The 19,714-nt window shown below is 45.4% G+C and overlaps 1 protein-coding gene across 2 annotated transcripts in view; it reads left to right on the top strand.

The window, feature by feature from the left end:
- The window catches only part of KCNK10 (potassium two pore domain channel subfamily K member 10), an 83,352-nt gene that overhangs the window by 40,217 nt on the left and 23,421 nt on the right, over positions 1–19,714 (top strand). For both annotated transcript variants that reach the window (XM_069736417.1, XM_069736412.1), the window contains 2 exons: positions 18,100–18,217; positions 19,117–19,277. In XM_069736417.1, coding sequence (XP_069592518.1) covers positions 18,100–18,217; positions 19,117–19,277 — 279 coding nt within the window. The remainder of the gene's footprint in view (positions 1–18,099; positions 18,218–19,116; positions 19,278–19,714) is intronic.

The raw sequence follows: 19,714 nt of genomic DNA, 5'->3' as shown, positions 1-19,714 counted from the left end.
GTAACCTTCGGACGACTTGAGTAAAATACCCTTGTTTCAAGGGTGTGGAGTCGATTGTTATGATCAGGTGGCCTTGGAGCAGCATGAAAACTTTCTCTGGAGTAGTTGGTAACTATACGGACCGCAAACCCTGATCTTAACACCGCACTAGAAGTAGCCGTGGGGTGTGCCTAACAAAACCTAGACACCTCGACACAGGCGGAGAACTAAATACCCCTAAAGATGGAAATAGGAAAACTATCTTGCCTCAGAGTAGACCCCCAAAGGATAGGCAGCCCCCCACAAATAATGACTGTGAGTTGGAGAGGAAAAGACACACACAGGCAGAAAACAGGCTTAGCAAAGGAGGCCACTTCTAGCTAAATAGAAAAGGACAGGACAGGATACTAAGCGGTCAGCATAAAAATACTACAAAAATATCCACAGCAGAAAATACAAAACTCCACCACCTAACTAAAGATGTGGAGAGTATAACTGCAACTCCAGAGAATCCAACCAGACTGAGAAAAGCAACTGACACAGTCAAAGCTGGAGCAAATAGAAACAAAAGATCAGCACTGAAAATAAGCACACAGCAAGTGTGCTTCAGAAAAAGAAACAGACACTTATCTTTGCAGAACTGGCAGCTAAGCAGGTGAGGCCAGGCAGAGATCCAATACTTCCAGAGAAACATTGACAACTGGCCAGGGCTAATGAATCCTGCACACTTAAATATCCCAGTCAGAACAGCAATTAGCAGATACACCTGGCCAGGACTGTGACACGGAGACAACTGCATTCCCAGCTACAACCACTGGAGGGAACCCAAGAGCAGAATTCACAACAGTACCCCTCCCTTGAGGAGGGGTCACCGAACCCTCACCAGGACCTCCAGGACGATCAGGATGAGCCAGATGAAAGGCACGGACCAAATCAGCAGCATGGACATCAGAGGCAAAAACCCAAGAATTATCCTCCTGGTCATAACCCTTCCATTTGACAAGGTACTGAAGCCTCCGCCTCGAAAAACGGGAATCCAAAATCTTCTCAACAACATATTCCAACTCCCCATCAACCAACACAGGGGCCGGAGGATCAACAGAGGGAACCACGGGCTCCACATATTTCCGCAACAAAGATCTATGGAAGACATTATGGATAGCAAAAGAGGCCGGAAGCGCCAGTCGAAAAGACACCGGATTAATAATCTCAGAAATCCTATAAGGACCAATAAACCGAGGCTTAAACTTAGGAGAAGAGACCTTCATAGGAACATGACGGGAAGACAACCAAACCAGATCCCCAACCCGAAGCCGGGAACCAACACACCGACAACGGTTAGCAAAACGTTGAGCCTCCTCCTGAGACAACACCAAATTGTCCATCACATGAGCCCAAATCTGCTGCAACCTGTCAAACACAGAATCCACACCAGGACAGTCAGATGGCTCAACCTGCCCAGAAGGAAAACAAGAATGAAAACCAAAATTACAAAAGAAAGGCAAAACCAAAGTAGCCGAACTAGCCCGATTATTAAGGGCAAACTCGGCCAATGGCAAAAAAGCCACCCAATCAGCCTGATCAGCAGACACAAAGCATCTCAAATAAGTCTCCAAAGTCTGATTAGTTCGCTCGGTCTGGCCGTTTGTCTGAGGATGAAATGCAGAAGAAAAAGACAAATCAATGCCCAGCTTGGCACAAAAGGCCCGCCAAAACCTAGAAACAAACTGGGAACCTCTGTCGGACACAATATTCTCCGGAATACCATGCAAACGGACCACATGCTGAAAAAACAACGGAACCAAATCAGAAGAAGAAGGCAAATTAGGCAAAGGCACCAAATGAACCATCTTAGAGAATCGGTCACAAACAACCCAGATAACCGACATCCTCTGGGAAACAGGAAGATCGGAAATAAAATCCATAGAAATATGCGTCCAGGGCCTCTCAGGGACCGGCAAAGGCAAAAGCAACCCACTAGTACGGGAGCAACAAGGCTTGGCCCGCGCACAAGTCCCACAAGACTGCACAAAAGAACGCACATCACGCGACAAAGAAGGCCACCAAAAGGACCTACCAACCAAATCTCTGGTACCAAAAATGCCAGGATGATCAGCCAACACGGAACAGTGAACCTCAGAAATCACTTTACTAGTCCATCTGTCAGGAACAAACAGTTTCCCCACAGGACAACGGTCAGCCTGAAATTCCTGAAGAACCCGTCGTAAATCAGGAGAAATGGCAGAAAGGACCACCCCTTCTTTCAGAATACCGACCGGTTCCAAGACCTCAGGAGAATCAGGCAAAAAACTCCTAGAGAGGGCATCAGCCTTAATATTCTTAGAACCCGGAAGGTACGAGACCACGAAATCAAAACAAAAAAAAAAAGGACCATCGAGCCTGTCTAGGATTCAACCATTTGGCAGACTCGAGGTAAATCAGATTCTTATGATCGGTCAAGACCACAATACGGTGCTTAGCACCCTCAAGCCAATGTCGCCATTCCTCAAATGCCCACTTCATAGCCAACAACTCCCGATTGCCGACATCATAATTGCGTTCAGCAGGCGAAAACTTACGGGAAAAGAAGGCACACGGTTTCATTAAGGAACCAACAGGATCCCTCTGAGACAAAACAGCCCCTGCCCCAATCTCAGAAGCGTCAACCTCAACCTGAAACGGAAGAGAAACATCCGGTTGACGCAACACTGGAGCAGAAGTAAAACAACCTTTAAGTTCCTGAAAGGCAGAGACAGCCGCAGGGGACCAATTCGCCACATCAGCGCCCTTCTTCGTCAAATCAGTCAAGGGTTTAACCACGCTGGAAAAATTAGCAATGAAACGGCGATAAAAATTTGCAAAACCCAAAAATTTCTGAAGGCTCTTCACGGATGTGGGCTTAATCCAATCATGAATGGCCTGAACCTTAACCGGATCCATCTGTATAGACGAGGGAGAAAAAATAAAGCCCAAAAAGGAGACCTTCTGCACCCCAAAAAGACACTTAGAACCTTTCACAAACAAAACGTTGTCACGAAGGATCTGAAATACCATCCTGACCTGCTGCACATGAGACTCCCAATCATCGGAAAAAATCAAAATATCGTCCAAATATACAATCAAGAATTTATCAAGATAATTCCGGAAGATATCATGCATGAAGGACTGAAAAACAGATGGAGCATTAGAGAGTCCGAATGGCATCACAAGGTATTCAAAATGGCCTTCGGGCGTGTTAAACGCAGTTTTCCATTCATCACCCTGCTTAATACGAACAAGATTATATGCCCCCCAAAGGTCAATCTTAGTAAACCAACTAGCTCCCTTAATCCTAGCAAACAAATCGGAAAGCAAAGGTAACGGGTATTGAAACTTGACCGTAATCTTATTCAAGAGGCGATAATCAATACAGGGTCTTAAGGAACCATCTTTTTTAGCAACAAAAAAGAACCCCGCTCCCAACGGTGAAGAAGATGGCCGAATATGCCCTTTCTCCAAAGACTCCTTAATATAGCTCCGCATGGCGGCATGTTCAGGTACAGACAGGTTGAAAAGTCGGCCCTTAGGAAACTTACAGCCCGGAATCAAGTCAATAGCACAATCGCAGTCCCTGTGCGGTGGAAGGAAACTGGACATGGGCTCATCGAATACATCCTGAAAATCAGACAAAAACTCTGGAATTTCAGAAGAGGAAGAAGAGGAGATTGACATCAAAGGAACATCATTATGAACCCCCTGACAACCCCAACTAGTCACAGACATGGACTTCCAATCCAACACAGGATTATGTACCTGCAACCACGGAAAACCCAGCACGATAGCATCATGCAAATTATGCAACACCAGAAATCGACAATCTTCCTGATGGGCTGGCGCCATGCGCATGGTCACCTGTGTCCAAAACTGGGGCTTATTTTTAGCCAAGGGTGTAGCATCAATGCCCCTTAAAGGAATAGGGTTCTGCAAAGGCTGCAAGGGAAAACCACAACACCTAGCAAAGTCAAAGTCCATTAAGTTCAAGGCAGCGCCTGAATCCACAAACGCCATGACAGAAAATGATGACAATGAACAGATCAAGGACACAGATAACAGAAATTTAGGTTGTACAGTACTGATGGTAAATGAACTGGCGATCCTCTTTGTCCGCTTAGGGCAGACAGAAATGACATGGGAAGCGTCGCCACAATAATAACACAACCTATTGAGACGTCTGAAACCTTGTCGTTCTGTTTTAGACAGAATCCTATCACACTGCATAGGCTCAGGAATTTGCTCTGAGGATAACGCCATAGCGCGCACAGTTCTGCGCTCCCGCAAGCGCTGGTCAATCTGAATGGCCAGAGACATAGAATCACTCAGATTGGAGGGTGTGGGAAACCCCACCATAACATCTTTAACGGATTCAAAAGACCCTTTCTGAAAATTGCCGCCAAAGCATCATTATTCCATTTAGTCAACACAGACCATTTTCTGAATTTCTGACAATACAATTCAGCCGCCTCTTGCCCCTGAGACAGGGCCAACAAGGTCTTCTCCGCTTGATCCACCGAATTAGGTTCATCATACAGTAATCCTGACGCATGAAAGAAGGAGTCTACATTAAGCAAAGCAGGATCCCCAGATTCCAGGGAAAATGCCCAATCCTGTGGATCACCACGCAGCAGGGAGATGATGATTTTAACTTGTTGAATGGAATCACCGGAGGATCGAGGTTTCAATGCAAAAAACAGTTTATAGTTGTTTTTAAAACTCAAAAATTTGGACCTGTCACCAAAAAACAAATCAAGAGTAGGAATCTTCGTTTCTAAAGCCGGAGTCTGAACAATGTAATCAGAAATACCCTGTACCCTAGCAGCAAGCTGGTCTGCACGAGAAGCTAATTCCTGAACATTCATGCTAGCACAAGGCTCTTCAGCCACCCACAGATTAAGAGGGAGGAGAAGACAAAGTAGACTGAAGAAAAAAAAAATGGCTCAAGACCTTTCCTCCCTTCTTCTGAGATGCATTTAACTCATTGTTGGCCAGTTGTAGTTATGATCAGGTGGCCTTGGAGCAGCATGAAAACTTTCTCTGGAGTAGGTGGTAACTATACGGACCGCAAACCCTGATCTTAACACCGCAACTAGAAGTAGCCGTGGGGTGTGCCTAACAAAACCTAGACACCTCGACACAGCCGGAGAACTAAATACCCCTAAAGATGGAAATAGGAAAACTATCTTGCCTCAGAGTAGACCCCCAAAGGATAGGCAGCCCCCCACAAATAATGACTGTGAGTTGGAGAGGAAAAGACACACACAGGCAGAAAACAGGCTTAGCAAAGGAGGCCACTTCTAGCTAAATAGAAAAGGACAGGACAGGATACTAAGCGGTCAGCATAAAAATACTACAAAAATATCCACAGCAGAAAATACAAAACTCCACCACCTAACTAAAGATGTGGAGAGTATAACTGCAACTCCAGAGAATCCAACCAGACTGAGAAAAGCAACTGACACAGTCAAAGCTGGAGCAAATAGAAACAAAAGATCAGCACTGAAAATAAGCTCACAGCAAGTGTGCTTCAGAAAAAGAAACAGACACTTATCTTTGCAGAACTGGCAGCTAAGCAGGTGAGGCCAGGCAGAGATCCAATACTTCCAAAGAAACATTGACAACTGGCCAGGGCTAATGAATCCTGCACACTTAAATATCCCAGTCAGAACAGCAATTAGCAGATACACCTGGCCAGGACTGTGACTCGGAGACAACTGCATTCCCAGCTACAACCACTGGAGGGAACCCAAGAGCAGAATTTACAACAGTCGATAGCGAATATGGGTATGAGTCTAGACAGTGTATGTGGTTTGAGGCCCTGGACGAACCTAGCATCGATCAAATTAAACCCGCCACACTGTCCAGAAAGGCAGAAATCACCACCTTATTTTTGCCCAGTTGGATTTCAGCAGGCAGAAAAAATTGTGTCCTACCCACGGAGGAGATATGTACACCCGGGTTGCTAATCTCCCAGCAACCCAGGCCTCTTACTTTTCCAGCGGCTTTTTAGTGTGAGGTCGGGAAGAACACGTGCCCACGAAATGGCCCTTTCTACCACAGTAAAAAACACACTCCCCTTTACGCCAAACAACAGACTGCATTCCAGAACAAGTTGCCCATCCAACTGCATGGGTTCCTCAGATGACTCAGACCAGATTTCCCTTGGCCCCGGACCTACGGCACATTGGGGTGTCTCTTATGTCTCTTGTGAAGATGTCAATCCACCCAGATAGCCAGAGGCATGGCTGCCTCAAGGGAAACTGGAGTCTCATACAACTAGGGCATCCTTCACCCTTTCAGATTGTCCTTCACAGAACTGAGTGCGAGGTCATTCCACTAAGTGCCAGTGGATCACCTCCAAAGCTCAAAGCAATTCTCCACCGGCCGGTCTGCCTGTCGGAGCTGACACATAGTGTGGACCTAGCCAGGGAGATGCGGTTGGGGTCGTCATATAAAAAACCCAGCGCCAGAAAAAATTCCTCTACCGTCTGGAGCGACTGGAAGTCAGACAGGAGAAAGAATGACCATGTTGGGGGGAAAAGACGGGGGAGGGTTTCCCCAAAGGAGAGGGATTATCCCCACCCGTTGCTCCTCACTTCCTGAGGAACAAGTACGTATTCTCAAGTACAGTTTCCAGACCTCTGTCATGTCAGACGCTATTCACACTAGGGCGTCCGACAGACAGCGGTAATTCCGCATTCGTCCACTATGCGCTCAGTGGCGCCGGCTAGATTTTATCTAGGTTGTCCGGGGTTAATCTAGCTGGTACTCGGATTGGAGGCTGGGTCACGCCCTCTGCCTTTAAATAGTTCTGCTGAACTTTGGGCGTCGCCGATTATAGCTTGTGTCTTGTGCCTGGTGATCTCGGTCTGGTGTGGTGGTCTAGGAGAAGGAATATCGTATCTGGTGATGTATTATCCTTTGTCATATTTCTTCCTATATTTTTATTTGTTTTGCCCTGTGCACATTTTCGTGTATTCCTGTGTGACTGCGGCATGGTGCGCGTTTTTCAGTTTTCCCTGTCTACTTTCTGTGGGGATTGGTGTGTGGTCTCTTCACTGGGTGGCGGGAGGTGGTTTCAGCTTAGGGCTGAAACAGGAGACAGGGTCAAGCCTGGCGGCCCAGACATGCACACCTTTAGTGTAACTTCTGGGAGAGGGTCAGACAGGGTTTTCCTAGCCTGAGGGATATCACAGGGGCCCGGGTAACCAGCCTTTGTCTACCCAGTACTCCCGTCACAACCTCCCTGAAAACAACAAACCTGTCATGGTCCCCAGATAACCTGTTAGGCAAAGAGATCTCGGGCTCCACGAAGGGTTGCCTGGGTGTCACGGTCCCCAAACCTGATATGTTAGGGTGTTGCAAAATGACAGTTCATAGATCTGCCACCTCCAGGCTGAGCTGCTTCAGATGCCCTGTCAGAGCAGGGATATGAACCATAATGTATCAAAAAAGGGTTTCGATCAAAGCTAATATCATGACTCTTGTCGGATATCACGGGACCAGGGGCTACATCTCTGTCCACAATGCTAGGGGTGCCCTAGTTCGACCTGTTTCCCGGATTTCTTCTCATGGTTTAGATGCAGAGGCCACATACCTTGCTTTATCTCCTGAATCCGCTCTCAGTCTGTACCCTTCCCCCCACCCAAGGTAGAGGGGAGCAGTAGTGTAACATAATACACCGACCAGACTAACAAGGTAATACGAACAGGGATAAAGGAAAATACAAATCATACTCACACATGTAACAGAGGTAAACACCGGGGAGTGGAGGATAGGGTTAAACCAAAGTAGGAAAAGAAGGGGAATTATCATACACCCAAAACCCAGCAACAGTCACAGATAAATGCACCAAATGCCTTCTCCAATAACAACCAACAACAATCTCCAGCCATGCAGCATAAGGTAGCTCTGAAAATGAGTGTTTGCCAGGGCACAGATTATATAGGGGATGGGAGTGGCTAACAGTTCACAGCTGAGAGCCTTAATGCAGGAAAGCTTCTGGGAGCTCTCAACTGTGCAGATTAACCCCTGCAATGCTAAAAGAAACCTGTACCATTTAATAAAAAGGCGAAGTGCTTCTAATAGGTGCAGGAGTAGGAGAAATCAGACACTGTGGTATTTTGGCTCCTCTCTGTCACCTTAAACCGATGACAGGGGCACTCCACTAGTATGCGCCGTTGGGCAAAGGAGTATTCCAGTCCACACAAGTTGTTTCCAATACAATGAATAGGTGATCGCACATCAGTGAGATCCTCACTGAGTTAACAGTTATCACTTATCCAGGAAATACCCCTATAATGTAGGCTAAGGGGTGGTAGGGGTCCGCCCTCTTCTAACCACATACTGTAGATTTGGAGAATTTGGGGGCTTCTGTGCCCCTGCACAGTTTTTCCTCAGTGATGCACTGCAGCGTGGCTGGAATAAAGGTGTACAATGCAAGCTGAAATACCTTTCATAATTCGGTGCACAGGAGCGCAGCTGTGCGGGAATTGGACCCCTCACAATAATTAAGTGAGGTCGTACCCTAGAGATAAACCATTACTTATCAAGATAGAAATCTCTTTTTAAAAAGTGACATGAAATCAAAGTTGTTGAAGCTGCTTCTCTTCTAGACTGTTGCTCACCATATTGCAGAGCTCGGTTTGCAGTCAGTAACGGAGACGTTTCCAGCTTCCATTCAGAGGCAGCGTGTCACGATTCGACTGGTGAGTGACCTGGGACCAGGGGGCACCTTTCCTGGCCCAAACACTAGGGGAGCCCTAGCTCGCCCTGTTACCTGGCATACTTCAGATGGCGAAGATTCTGGGGCCTTCGCCCTTGCCCTATCTCATATAACAGCCCTTCGTCTGTCCCCTTCCCCCACCCGGGGAAGAGAGTTGCTACTGTGCACCGCAGTACACCAACCCGACAGACAGGGGGACACAGACAAGGGTAAAAAGTAAACGACACACACAAAATATACACTCACATATTCACCAGGGTGTGTAGGGAGGAGGAAGAAAGTAAAACGGGAAAGGATAAGGAATTTCCTAGTGTACAAACCAAGCAACAGTCGCTATTAAACTGCTCCAGCTCTCCTTCACAACACCAGCTTCTCCCACTCCAGATCTATGTAGCTAATGCTAACTCAGACAAGGACTTGGTAATCGAGCCCAGCTTTTATAGGGAAGAGGAGTGGCTAACCAAGCACAGCTGAATGCAGGAATTTCCAACATGGCCGAATAACCCATGTTCTGCTGAAAGAAACAAACAGGTTTAATACACTGGAGACGTACTTCTTCTCAGCGGCGGAGTAGGAGCCACCAGACGTTGTGGTCTTCTGGCTCCACTCTGTTGCGGTAACACCGTGACACAGCGTCTCTGTACACGGCTCGTCCCATCTCGGCTGACCGGGGCACAGATTCATCATTGTCTTTGCGCCTGTTTTTTGTTGGCACCCAATTCAGGATTCTATTTTTTGCCTTTTTTAAGTCTTTGATATGTGCTCAGCTGTTTTGCTTCCCCCCTCCACACTTTGTGGGTGCAGCTTAGTGATGCCATATGTTGTCACCTGATTCAGCAATTGCGCTACAATTTGACTTTAAAAAGCTGCAACTCCAGTCGCCCTTTGGTGCGTTTGAGGGTCAGTTTTTTTATGCTGTTTTTGCGCCATTTTATGAAACGAGCAGCTTTTAGCATCAAAAAGTCATAAAAACTACTTAGAACAGAAATAAAAATGTGACCAGATTCATGAATCGCGTACGACATTTTGAAAATGATAGCATAAAGATTAGCAAATAATACTGGAAGTAAAAAAAGTTAAGGAACTAAACATCCCCCTCCCAAATTATGAAATTGGGATCATTGTATCCAGTGTAGACCATTCTCTGTGAACTAAACATCAGCAGCTGAAAAGTTTATGCTACTTAATTACAACGTATAAGGACATTTAGCTTACATTTCAAAAACCTGACCGGCACATCCAAACATAGACTAAGTGTGAACAGGTGCTGAACCTAGAGTCGCCAACTCGTATATAGTTAAGTAAATAAGGCAGCACACTGCAGCGCTAAAACATGTAAACTTGAAAACACGAAATTTGAACTGCGTTACTGCACTAGAAATATGAAAAATGAGAGCTTTTAGCGCATAAAAATGGCCAATTTTATGGTAGCCCCTTTACGGCATCTCTCTTATACCAGGTCCTAAAACTTGCCTTACCTCGCTGAGAATAAACGTCTCCATCTGAATGGGTACATGTGAAAACCTCTTCCTAGACTAAAATTCTCTCTCTCTGTGGAGGGGTATTGGACCTGCTGTAATTAAAACACCTGAAGCTAGGAGGCGGAGTGCACGATCAGAAGGCTAAAGAATACATTTCAAAAACCTGACCAGCACATCCAAACATAGACTAAGTGTGAACAGGTGCTGAACCTAGAGTCGCCAACTCGTATATAGTTAAGTAAATAAGGCAGCACACTGCAGCGCTAAAACATGTAAACTTGAAAACACGAAATTTGAACTGCATTACTGCACTAGAAATATGAAAAATGAGAGCTTTTAGCGCATAAAAATGGCCAATTTTATGTGTACCTGGTAGCCCCTTTACAGCATCTCTCTTATACCAGGTCCTACGCTTGCCTTACCTCGCTGAGAATAAACGTCTCCATCTGAATGGGTACATGTGAAAACCTCTTCCTAGACTAAAATTCTCTCTCTCTGTGGAGGGGTATTGGACCTGCTGTAATTAAAACACCTGAAGCTAGGAGGCGGAGTGCACGATCAGAAGGCTAAAGAATACATTTCAAAAACCTGACCGGCACATCCAAACATAGACTAAGTGTGAACAGGTGCTGAACCTAGAGTCGCCAACTCGTATATAGTTAATGAATCGCGTACGACATTTTGAAAATGATAGCATAAAGATTAGCAAATAATACTGGAAGTAAAAAAAGTTAAGGAACTAAACACCCCCCTCCCAAATTATGAAATTGGGATCATTGTATCCAGTGTAGACCATTCTCTGTGAACTAAACATCAGCAGCTGAAAAGTTTATGCTACTTAATTACAACGTATTAAGGACATTTAGCTTACAGAGCATTGTCTACAACGCACACAACTTTACTTTATTGTGTGATCAATGAGCCCGAATAGAAAACTGCAAAATATTACTTCACTATTATTGAGAAAAATGAAGAATGACACATGGGCAAGAGGCAAAGAAAGGAAGAAAGAGTATGTGGGTTAGGAGAAAAAGAAGGAAGCAAGAGCGAGTGGGGTGGGAGAAAAAGGAAGTAAAAGCGAGAGGGAGGTAAGAAAGGAAGCAAGAGCGAGAGGGGGAAGAAAGGAAGCAAGAGCGAGTGGGAAGGAAAGAAATGAAGCAAGAGCAAGTGGGAGGTAAGAAAGGAAGTAAGAGCAAGTGAGGGGAGAAAAAGATGGAAGTAAGAGCGAGTGGGGGGGAAGAAAGGAAGCAAGAACGAGTGGGGGGGAGAAAGGAAGCAAGAGCGAGTGGGGGGGGAAAGTAAGAAAGATCGAGTGGGGGGGAAGAAAGGAAGCAAGAGCGAATGGGGGAAAGAAAGGAAACTAGAGCGAGTGGGGGGGAGAGAAAGGAAGCAAGAGCGAGTGGGGGGGAGGAAGCAAGAGCGGTTGGGGGAAATGGAAGCAAGAGCGAGTGGGGGGAAGGAAGGAAGCAAGAGCGAGTGGGGAAGAAAAAAAAGGAAGCAACAGCAAATGGGGAGGGAAAGAAAGGAAGCAAGAGCGAGTGGGGGAGAGAAGAAAGGAAGCAAGAGTGAGTGGGGGAAGAAAGGAAGCAAGAGCGAGTGGGCGAAGAAAGGAAGGAAGGCAGGCAAGAGTGAGCAGGGAGAGACAAAATAAGGAAGAAGCAAGGTAGAAAGAAGGGATGGTAGGAGAAATTAGAAGGAATAAGTGAGCAGGAAATGAACAGAGTGAGCCAAGTTCAAATGATCGTCATCAGATTTAGACTCCATGAGTATTTAGTCTCCTCTGTAGAGCTTTAGGCTGGATTACTGCATCTGGATGTAAACATTTAGCTAAGTGCCAATATTCCGCTGCTCTTTTGCAGGGACACATTTCGTGTCTCGGCCTCCCGAGTGTCTGTGGCCCATCCTTCGCTCAGTCACGCTGGTAGTAGGCTGATGTCGGAGCATCTGTGGCTTCCATTCTATACTGCATTGCAGCAGGATCCAGCACCAACACATGCAGAAAGGAGGCGACAGCTCGGGTTGGAGGTACACAGCAAGGATGACACATCCCGATGCCTGCAGGATTTACAGCAAACACCATTGGGTGCGGCAGCAGAACTCCACTATATGCTGGGATTTACTATTAATGCAGAACTTTCATACATGACTGCCCCTGCCTGCAATAACCTGCTGCCCAATTGTTTTTAGGTTTCAGTTCCCTGTGACAAGATTTGTTAGTAAATTGGTGAAATACGTTGAATTTTATTTTCTCATCTATCGGGTTCTTAGTTGAAGGACTTTTCTGCTCCCCAAAGAAAATATAAAAATACCCAGATTCTATAAAATACCCAAGAGGACACAGAGTCTCCAATTTGTAGAAAAGTTTAATCTGTGTATAAGTGAAAAGTTCTACAATTTACTAAGATTTTTCAGGAGCTTTGCTTGCATTTGAAGAATGAGATCACTGGTATACATCAGCAATAATCCTGCACAAAGCTGAGAAGGGTATACATCCAGAGAAGACAATGTACATCATCAGCACAAATGTCTGTTAGATTGTTACAATGGATCAGTCTGATGTCCAGGCCGCTCTTCCTCTTTCTTTATCAACAATCTATTTAAAAAAAAAAATGGCAAAAGCGGTGTGTGAATAAAGCAAAAAATGAAATCTTTCCACTTTTTTGGACCCCCTACTGATCGGGGTTAGGGAGGGTCTCATCCTGCCCTGGTGTAAAGAAAGATGTTTTCTTATTCTGTCTACACATCCATGCTGCTGCAGAATTTCTCTCCTTGATCCAGTGCTGAAGATCAAAAAGACATGAACCCTTAATATAACTAGTGATCAATGGCTGGTCAGGTATAATATACAGTGGGTACGGAAAGTATTCAGACCCCTTTAAATTTTTCACTCTTTGTTTCATTGCAGCCATTTAGTAAATACAAAAAAGTTCATTTTTTTCTCATTAATGTACACTCTGCACCCCATCTTGACTGAAAAAACAGAAATGTAGTAATTTTTGCATATTTATTAAAAAAGAAAAACTGAAATATCACATGGTCATAAGTATTCAGACCAGAGGCATAGCTAGGGTTGTGGTTCAGGGGGGGCGAAACTTCTGAGTGGGCCCCTAACCAGGTAACCTTGATTTCAACTGGGTGACGCACCTTAATAGTGTAGGAGAACCTCAGCAGATAACCGCGCTGTTACTGAAGATAATCTCTATATAAACACCAACATTGATATTACCGCCATATGGTCAGTGGTAGATACCAGCCCTACAGAACATATAACAGATCACAGCACAGTTACAGATAATGACTCACCACTGATGTTCTTTCTGATGGAGTCGTCACTTTTCCTGTCTTTTCCATCTGGCCAAGACCGACCTGACAACTTCTTCCAGCAACGACTCGTCTACAGAGAATACAACAAAGACATATTTCAGTTCTCTTAGTCCAGCCCCATCACCATCTATTCCCATCCTGCACAAACTGCTCATCCTGCTGATATCCCAATACTGAGCCGCTGCTGCCATATGTGTCCCTATGCACCTGATACACCAATACTGAGCCGCTGCTACCGTATGTGTCCCTATTACTGCACCTGATACCCCAATACTGAGCCGCTGCTGCCGTATGTGTCCCTATTACTGCACCTGATACCCCAATACTGAGCCACTGCTGCCGTATGTGTCCCTATTACTGCACCTGATACCCCAATACTGAGCCACTGCTGCCGTATGTGTCCCTATTACTGCACTTGATACCCCAATACTGAGCTGCTGCTGCCGTATGTGACCCTATTACTGTACCTGATACCTCAATACTGAGCCGCTGTTGCCGTATGTGTCCCTATTACTGCACCTGCTGTGTGGTTCTCTGTGCCCTCTAAATTCTAAAGCAACTCTCTAGAATACAGTAATGCCGGGTGCAAGTGCCCTAGAAAACAGTGCCCACATTTTGTCCTATAAAGAGTCACAGTAACCTGAGTACCCCTATAACAATAAGTGCCCACTTAACATTGAATAATGTCCAGAGTATCCCCCTTTACAGCTCCTCTATTCAGTATGATGCTCTTTTATACACAGTATAATGCCCCCTTACTGTATAGTACCACCCACACAGTATACTAGCCCCTTAGTAGCCCCAAACTGTTTAATGGCTCCAACACTGTAAGATGACCCCCTCACTGTAATCTTCACAATGTATAATAGCCCCCTAGATAGTCCTCAGTATAGTATCATGCACTCCCCATAGGACTCTATATAGTATAATGCACTCCCCATAAGACTCCATATAGTATAATGCACTCCCCATAGGCCTACTCTATATTGTATAATGCACCCCCATAGGCAGACTCTATAGCATAAGCAGTTCCCATAGGCAGACCCTGTATTATAAGGCAGCACCCCATAGGCAGATCCTCTAGTATAAGGCAGCACCCCATAGGCAGACTCTGTAGTATAAGGCATCATCCCATAGGCAGACCCTGTAGTATAAGACAGCACCCCATAGGCAGACTCTGTAGTATAAGGCAGAACCCCATAGGCAGACCCTGTAGTATAAGATAGTACCCCATAGGCAGACCCTCTAGTAAGGCAGCCCCCATAGGCAGACCCTGTAGTATAAGACAGCACCCCATAGGCAGATCCTCTAGTATAAGGCAGCACCCCATAGGCAGACTCTGTAGTATAAGGCATCATCCCATAGGCAGACCCTGTAGTATAAGACAGCACCCCATAGGCAGACTCTGTAGTATAAGGCAGCACCCCATAGGCAGACTCTGTAATATAAGGCAGCACCCCATAGGCAGATTCTGTAGTATAAGTTAGCCCCCCATAGGCGGACCCTGTAGTATAAGACAGCACCCCATAGGCAGACTCTGTAGTATAAGACAGCACTCTATAGGCAGACTCTGTAGTATATAAGACAGCACCCCATAGGCAGACCCTGTAGTATAAGATAGCACCCCATAGGCAGACCCTGTAGAATAAGATAGCACCCCATAGGCAGACCCTCTAGTATAAGGCAGCCCCCATAGGCAGACCCTGTAGTATAAGACAGCACCCATAGGCAGACCCTGTAGTATAAGACAGCACCCAATAGGCAGATCCTCTAGTATAAGGCAGCCCCCATAGGCAGACCCTATAGTATAAGACAGCACCCCATAGGCAGACCCTGTAGTATAAGACAGCACCCCATAGACAGACCCTGTAGTATATGGCAGCACCCCCCACAGGCAGACTATGTAGTATAAGGCAACACACACCCCCACACAGGCAGACCCTGTAATATAAGGCAGCCCCCATAAAGAAAAACAATAAATAAATACTCACCTCGCTTCTTCCTGGTTCCTGTGTTGCTCCCTGTTCCCACTCACCTCTGGACCGCGGGCACCGGGCAGTGACATCATCCCGCCCCCTGTCAGTGTCGGTGATGTCAGACGCTGACAGGGGGATGATGGGTGAAGGAGCGTAGCACTCCTTCCCTCATCAATGCGGTCACCTACATTGGCTAGATGCCGATACAGCTGACCCTGCGATGACAGGCAGGGGGCCCACTGCTGGCACCGCCCCGCCACCTGCTCAGGGGCCCATAGCGGCCGGGAGGCAGAGCAGGGAGATTGATACAGTTACAGTAGCCTAGCTCCGGGTGGGCCTCCTCAGAGCGCAGGGCCCTGGGGGCAGGGCCCTGGGCGACCGCCCCCTCTGCCTCCCCGGTAGCTACTCTACTGATTCAGACCCTTTGCTCAGTATTGAGTAGAAGCACCCTTTTGAGCCAGTACAGCCATGAGTCTTCTTGGGAATGATGCAACAAGTTTTTCACACCTGGATTTGGGGATCCTCTGCCATTCTTCCTTGCAGATCCACTCCAGTTCCGTCTGGTTGGATGGTGAACGTTGGTGGACAGCCATTTTCAGGTCTCTCCAGAGATGCTCAATTGGGTTTAGGTAAAAAAAATAAAAAAAATCATAATATATCATATATAATAAAAATTATATGATTTATTATAATATTTAATTTTTTTCTTGCCTAAAATACAAAGATAACACATTTCAACTTCAGCCCTTTTAGAGATCATTTCAGCTTCAACCTACCTAACTATTCACAGTAACAGTAATTTTGACCAGGGGTCTCCAAACATTTACATGCATACACACCGCTTCATCTCTGCCAAGCAGCCAGGCACTAATGACTGGCACAAAAGGGCAGATGTGTGTCTAATGGACAGGGATGTAATCACACTTGGCACATGTCAGGCTCCTCGATGTGGAAGGAGATTTCAATGACTCATTAGAGGTTTAGTTGAATTAAGAAACAAAAAACGCAAAAAAAAAATCCAGTGTAGAACAAGACAATGACAAAGATGAGACAGATAGAGGGCGAAAAGTGGCCAGTTACGAATGTATGAACAAATTGTGTGTTAGAACAAAAGCGTGAGGAGGCAGCAGAAAAACTCACTGGGCAAGCAGGCACTGAATCTCCATGTAAGAGTGTCAGCAGATAAGCCGACCAACACCATCGCACACTCTGACTGTTATGACTGTTGTTGGGTGTCCCAGGACCAGAGGCTCCTTCCTTGTCCCTAACACCAGAGGGCACCCTAGCTTGCCATGTTCCCCGGCTAACTTCTGATGGTGAAGATGCCGGGGTCACGTACCTTGCCTTATCTCCTGAATCCACCCTCAGTCTGTACCCCTCCTCCACTCAGGGAAGAAAGGAGTAGTAGTGTACCATAATACATCAACCAAACTAACAAGGTAATACGAACAGGGGAAATGAAAAATACTAAACATACAACTATACCCACACATATAACAGAGGAATGTACAGGGGAGAGGAGGATGGGGTAAAAACAAAGTAGGACAAAAAGGGAATCACACTCACTAAACTTAGCAACAGTCACAGATAAATCCACCAAACGCCTTCTCCAATAACAACCACCAACAACCTCCAGCCATGCAGCATAAGCTCTCTCTGACAATGAGTGCTAGCCAGAACCCAGATAATATAGGAGATGGGAGTGGCTAATAGTGCACAGCTGAGAGCCTTAATGCAAGAAAGCTTACAGGAGCTCTCAACTGAGCAGATTAACCCCTGCACTGCTAAAAGAAATTTACACCATTTAATAAGAAGGTGAATTGTATCTAATCAGTAAAGGAGTAGGAGAAATCAGACGCTGCGGTCTTCTAGCTCCTCTGTCACGGTAAACCCGTGACATTGATATTATGTTGAGCAGCTCATATTAAAGAAGAAGCTTCTTCTCCAACTCCTTTTCCCCGAAGTGTTAGATCTAACTCCAAGCATTACCATTAATGCAACCAATTCCCCCCCCCCATTCCCAGATTCTGAAAAGAATAATTATCTGAAGTCTGCAATCATAAACAATAAGGTTTTCCCTATACATAGGTGCAGTATTATAGTAGTTATATTCCTGTACATAGGAGCAGTATTATAGTACGATACGATACGATACACTTTATTGATCCCGTGGGAAATTATGGAACTAGTTATATTCTTGTACATAGGGGACAGTATTATAGTAGTTATATTCTTGTACGTAGGAGCAGTAATATAGTAGTTATATTCTTGTACATAAGGGGCAGTATTATAGTAGTTATATTCTTGTACATAGGGAGCAGTATTATAGTAGTTATATTCTTGTACATAGGGAGCAGTATTATAGTAGTTATATTCTTGTACATAGGGGGCAGTATTATAGTAGTTATATTCTTGTACATAGGGGGCAGTATTACAGTAGTTATATTCCTGTACATAGGGGCAGTATTATAGTAGTTATATTCCTGTACATAGGGGCAGTATTCATTATATTACAGTACAACAATTTGTAGGTTTATTACTAACCTAAACCTTTCTTCCCTCCTCTCTCTCTTTTTTTTAGAAAGCCATTGAAGCAGATAATGCTGGAGTTAATCCCATTGGGAACTACTCAAATAGCAGCAGCCACTGGGACCTCGGCAGCGCCTTCTTTTTTGCTGGGACAGTAATAACCACGATAGGTGAGTTTTAATTGCCAGGTTCTCAGGTGGCTTCCATCTTGCCCTTTACATTTCCAAGACCCCCACCCTTCACTCTATTACTTTCTGCTTTTAGGCTACTTTCACACATCATGTTTTTTGCATCAGGCACAATCTGGCGAATGTTGGAAAAACTGGATCCGCGGCAGATTGTGAAAAACTGATGCGACGGTTCCGTTTTTTCGACAGATCCGGCTAACATATCTAGATTATTGGAAAAAAAAAATTGGAGCATGCTCAGTTTAAAAATACAGAATCCGGCGCCGGAATCCATCATTTTCCAGATTCGGCACCTTCCCGCTCCCATAGACTTCCATTCTTGCAAACAGCCGGAAGCGCTGGATCCGGCGCTTCTGGCTTTTTCGCCGGAGACAAAAGACGTTGCTACGGACGTTTTTTCAAGAAATCAAAAACGGCAGATTTGAGGGATCCTGCGAAAACCGGACGAATCGCAAGGTCATCAGACGCAATCCGACACTAATACAAGTCTATGGGGAGAAAAAGGGATCCTGCGGCAACATTCGCCGGTTCCGTTTTTTTGAAAATTAGCCGGATTGAGCCTGACACTGAAAACCTGATGTGTGAAAGTAGCCTTAGATGATGCACTTTTCAGGACAGTTATTTGCCTTTTATGATTTTGGTACTATTCATAACCAAAAGCATTCACAGAATATAGAGGAAAAAAATAATCAATATTACTACATAATTGTACACAGGGTGTAAAGTACAGTGTCATGGAGCAAATATATGCAGCGCAAACTGCAGCGACTATCTCTTAAGGTTGCAGACTTGAGAGATTTTTGGTTTTCCTCTCGTGCCCAAAAGTGCGATCTGTAGACCCCCGAATGTTTCAAATGTGATGATTCACCTTCTGTTTCCAGGATATGGGAACATTGCCCCCAGTACAGAAGGAGGGAAGATTTTCTGCATCCTGTACGCAATTTTCGGAATTCCTCTCTTTGGCTTCTTGTTGGCTGGAATTGGGGACCAACTGGGCACAATTTTTGGAAAAAGCATCGCGAGGGTGGAGAAAGTCTTTAGGGTAAGTGTTGCAGAGGAGCAGTTACTTTGTGCATCTTGTAGGTGAAAGTTGATTATTCAGGGATCTTTAGAAAGCCCAGGCACAATATATTAGATGATAATTGGGGTGGGTTGACCCTCGCCTCGTTTTGTTCTCTCCCTATTAAAAAGGATGTGCACGTTGCCCACCCAGAGACGATGCCCCCAGAGTCCCTTATTAGTCAGAACCAGCCTCTGTACTGCTGCGGAGCCCCCTAATTCCTGCTGAGCCCATTACCCTAATGAGCAGATAGCTATAAAATGCTGTATATATATTTAATGAGCTGCATTGTGAAAGTCTCCGAAGACGCAGCGCAGTGAGGAGCGTGTAAATTGGGCTCATGGTGCGTAAACCCCAGACACAGTGACTTTATAGACAGGTCTCCAAGAAAAAAAATAGAAAGTAAAAGTTACAAGTAA

Source organism: Ranitomeya imitator, chromosome 1 (genome assembly GCF_032444005.1).
Source record: "Ranitomeya imitator isolate aRanImi1 chromosome 1, aRanImi1.pri, whole genome shotgun sequence".
Taxonomy (NCBI): Eukaryota; Metazoa; Chordata; class Amphibia; order Anura; family Dendrobatidae; genus Ranitomeya; species Ranitomeya imitator.
This window is presented reverse-complemented; position numbering and strand designations above follow the sequence as displayed.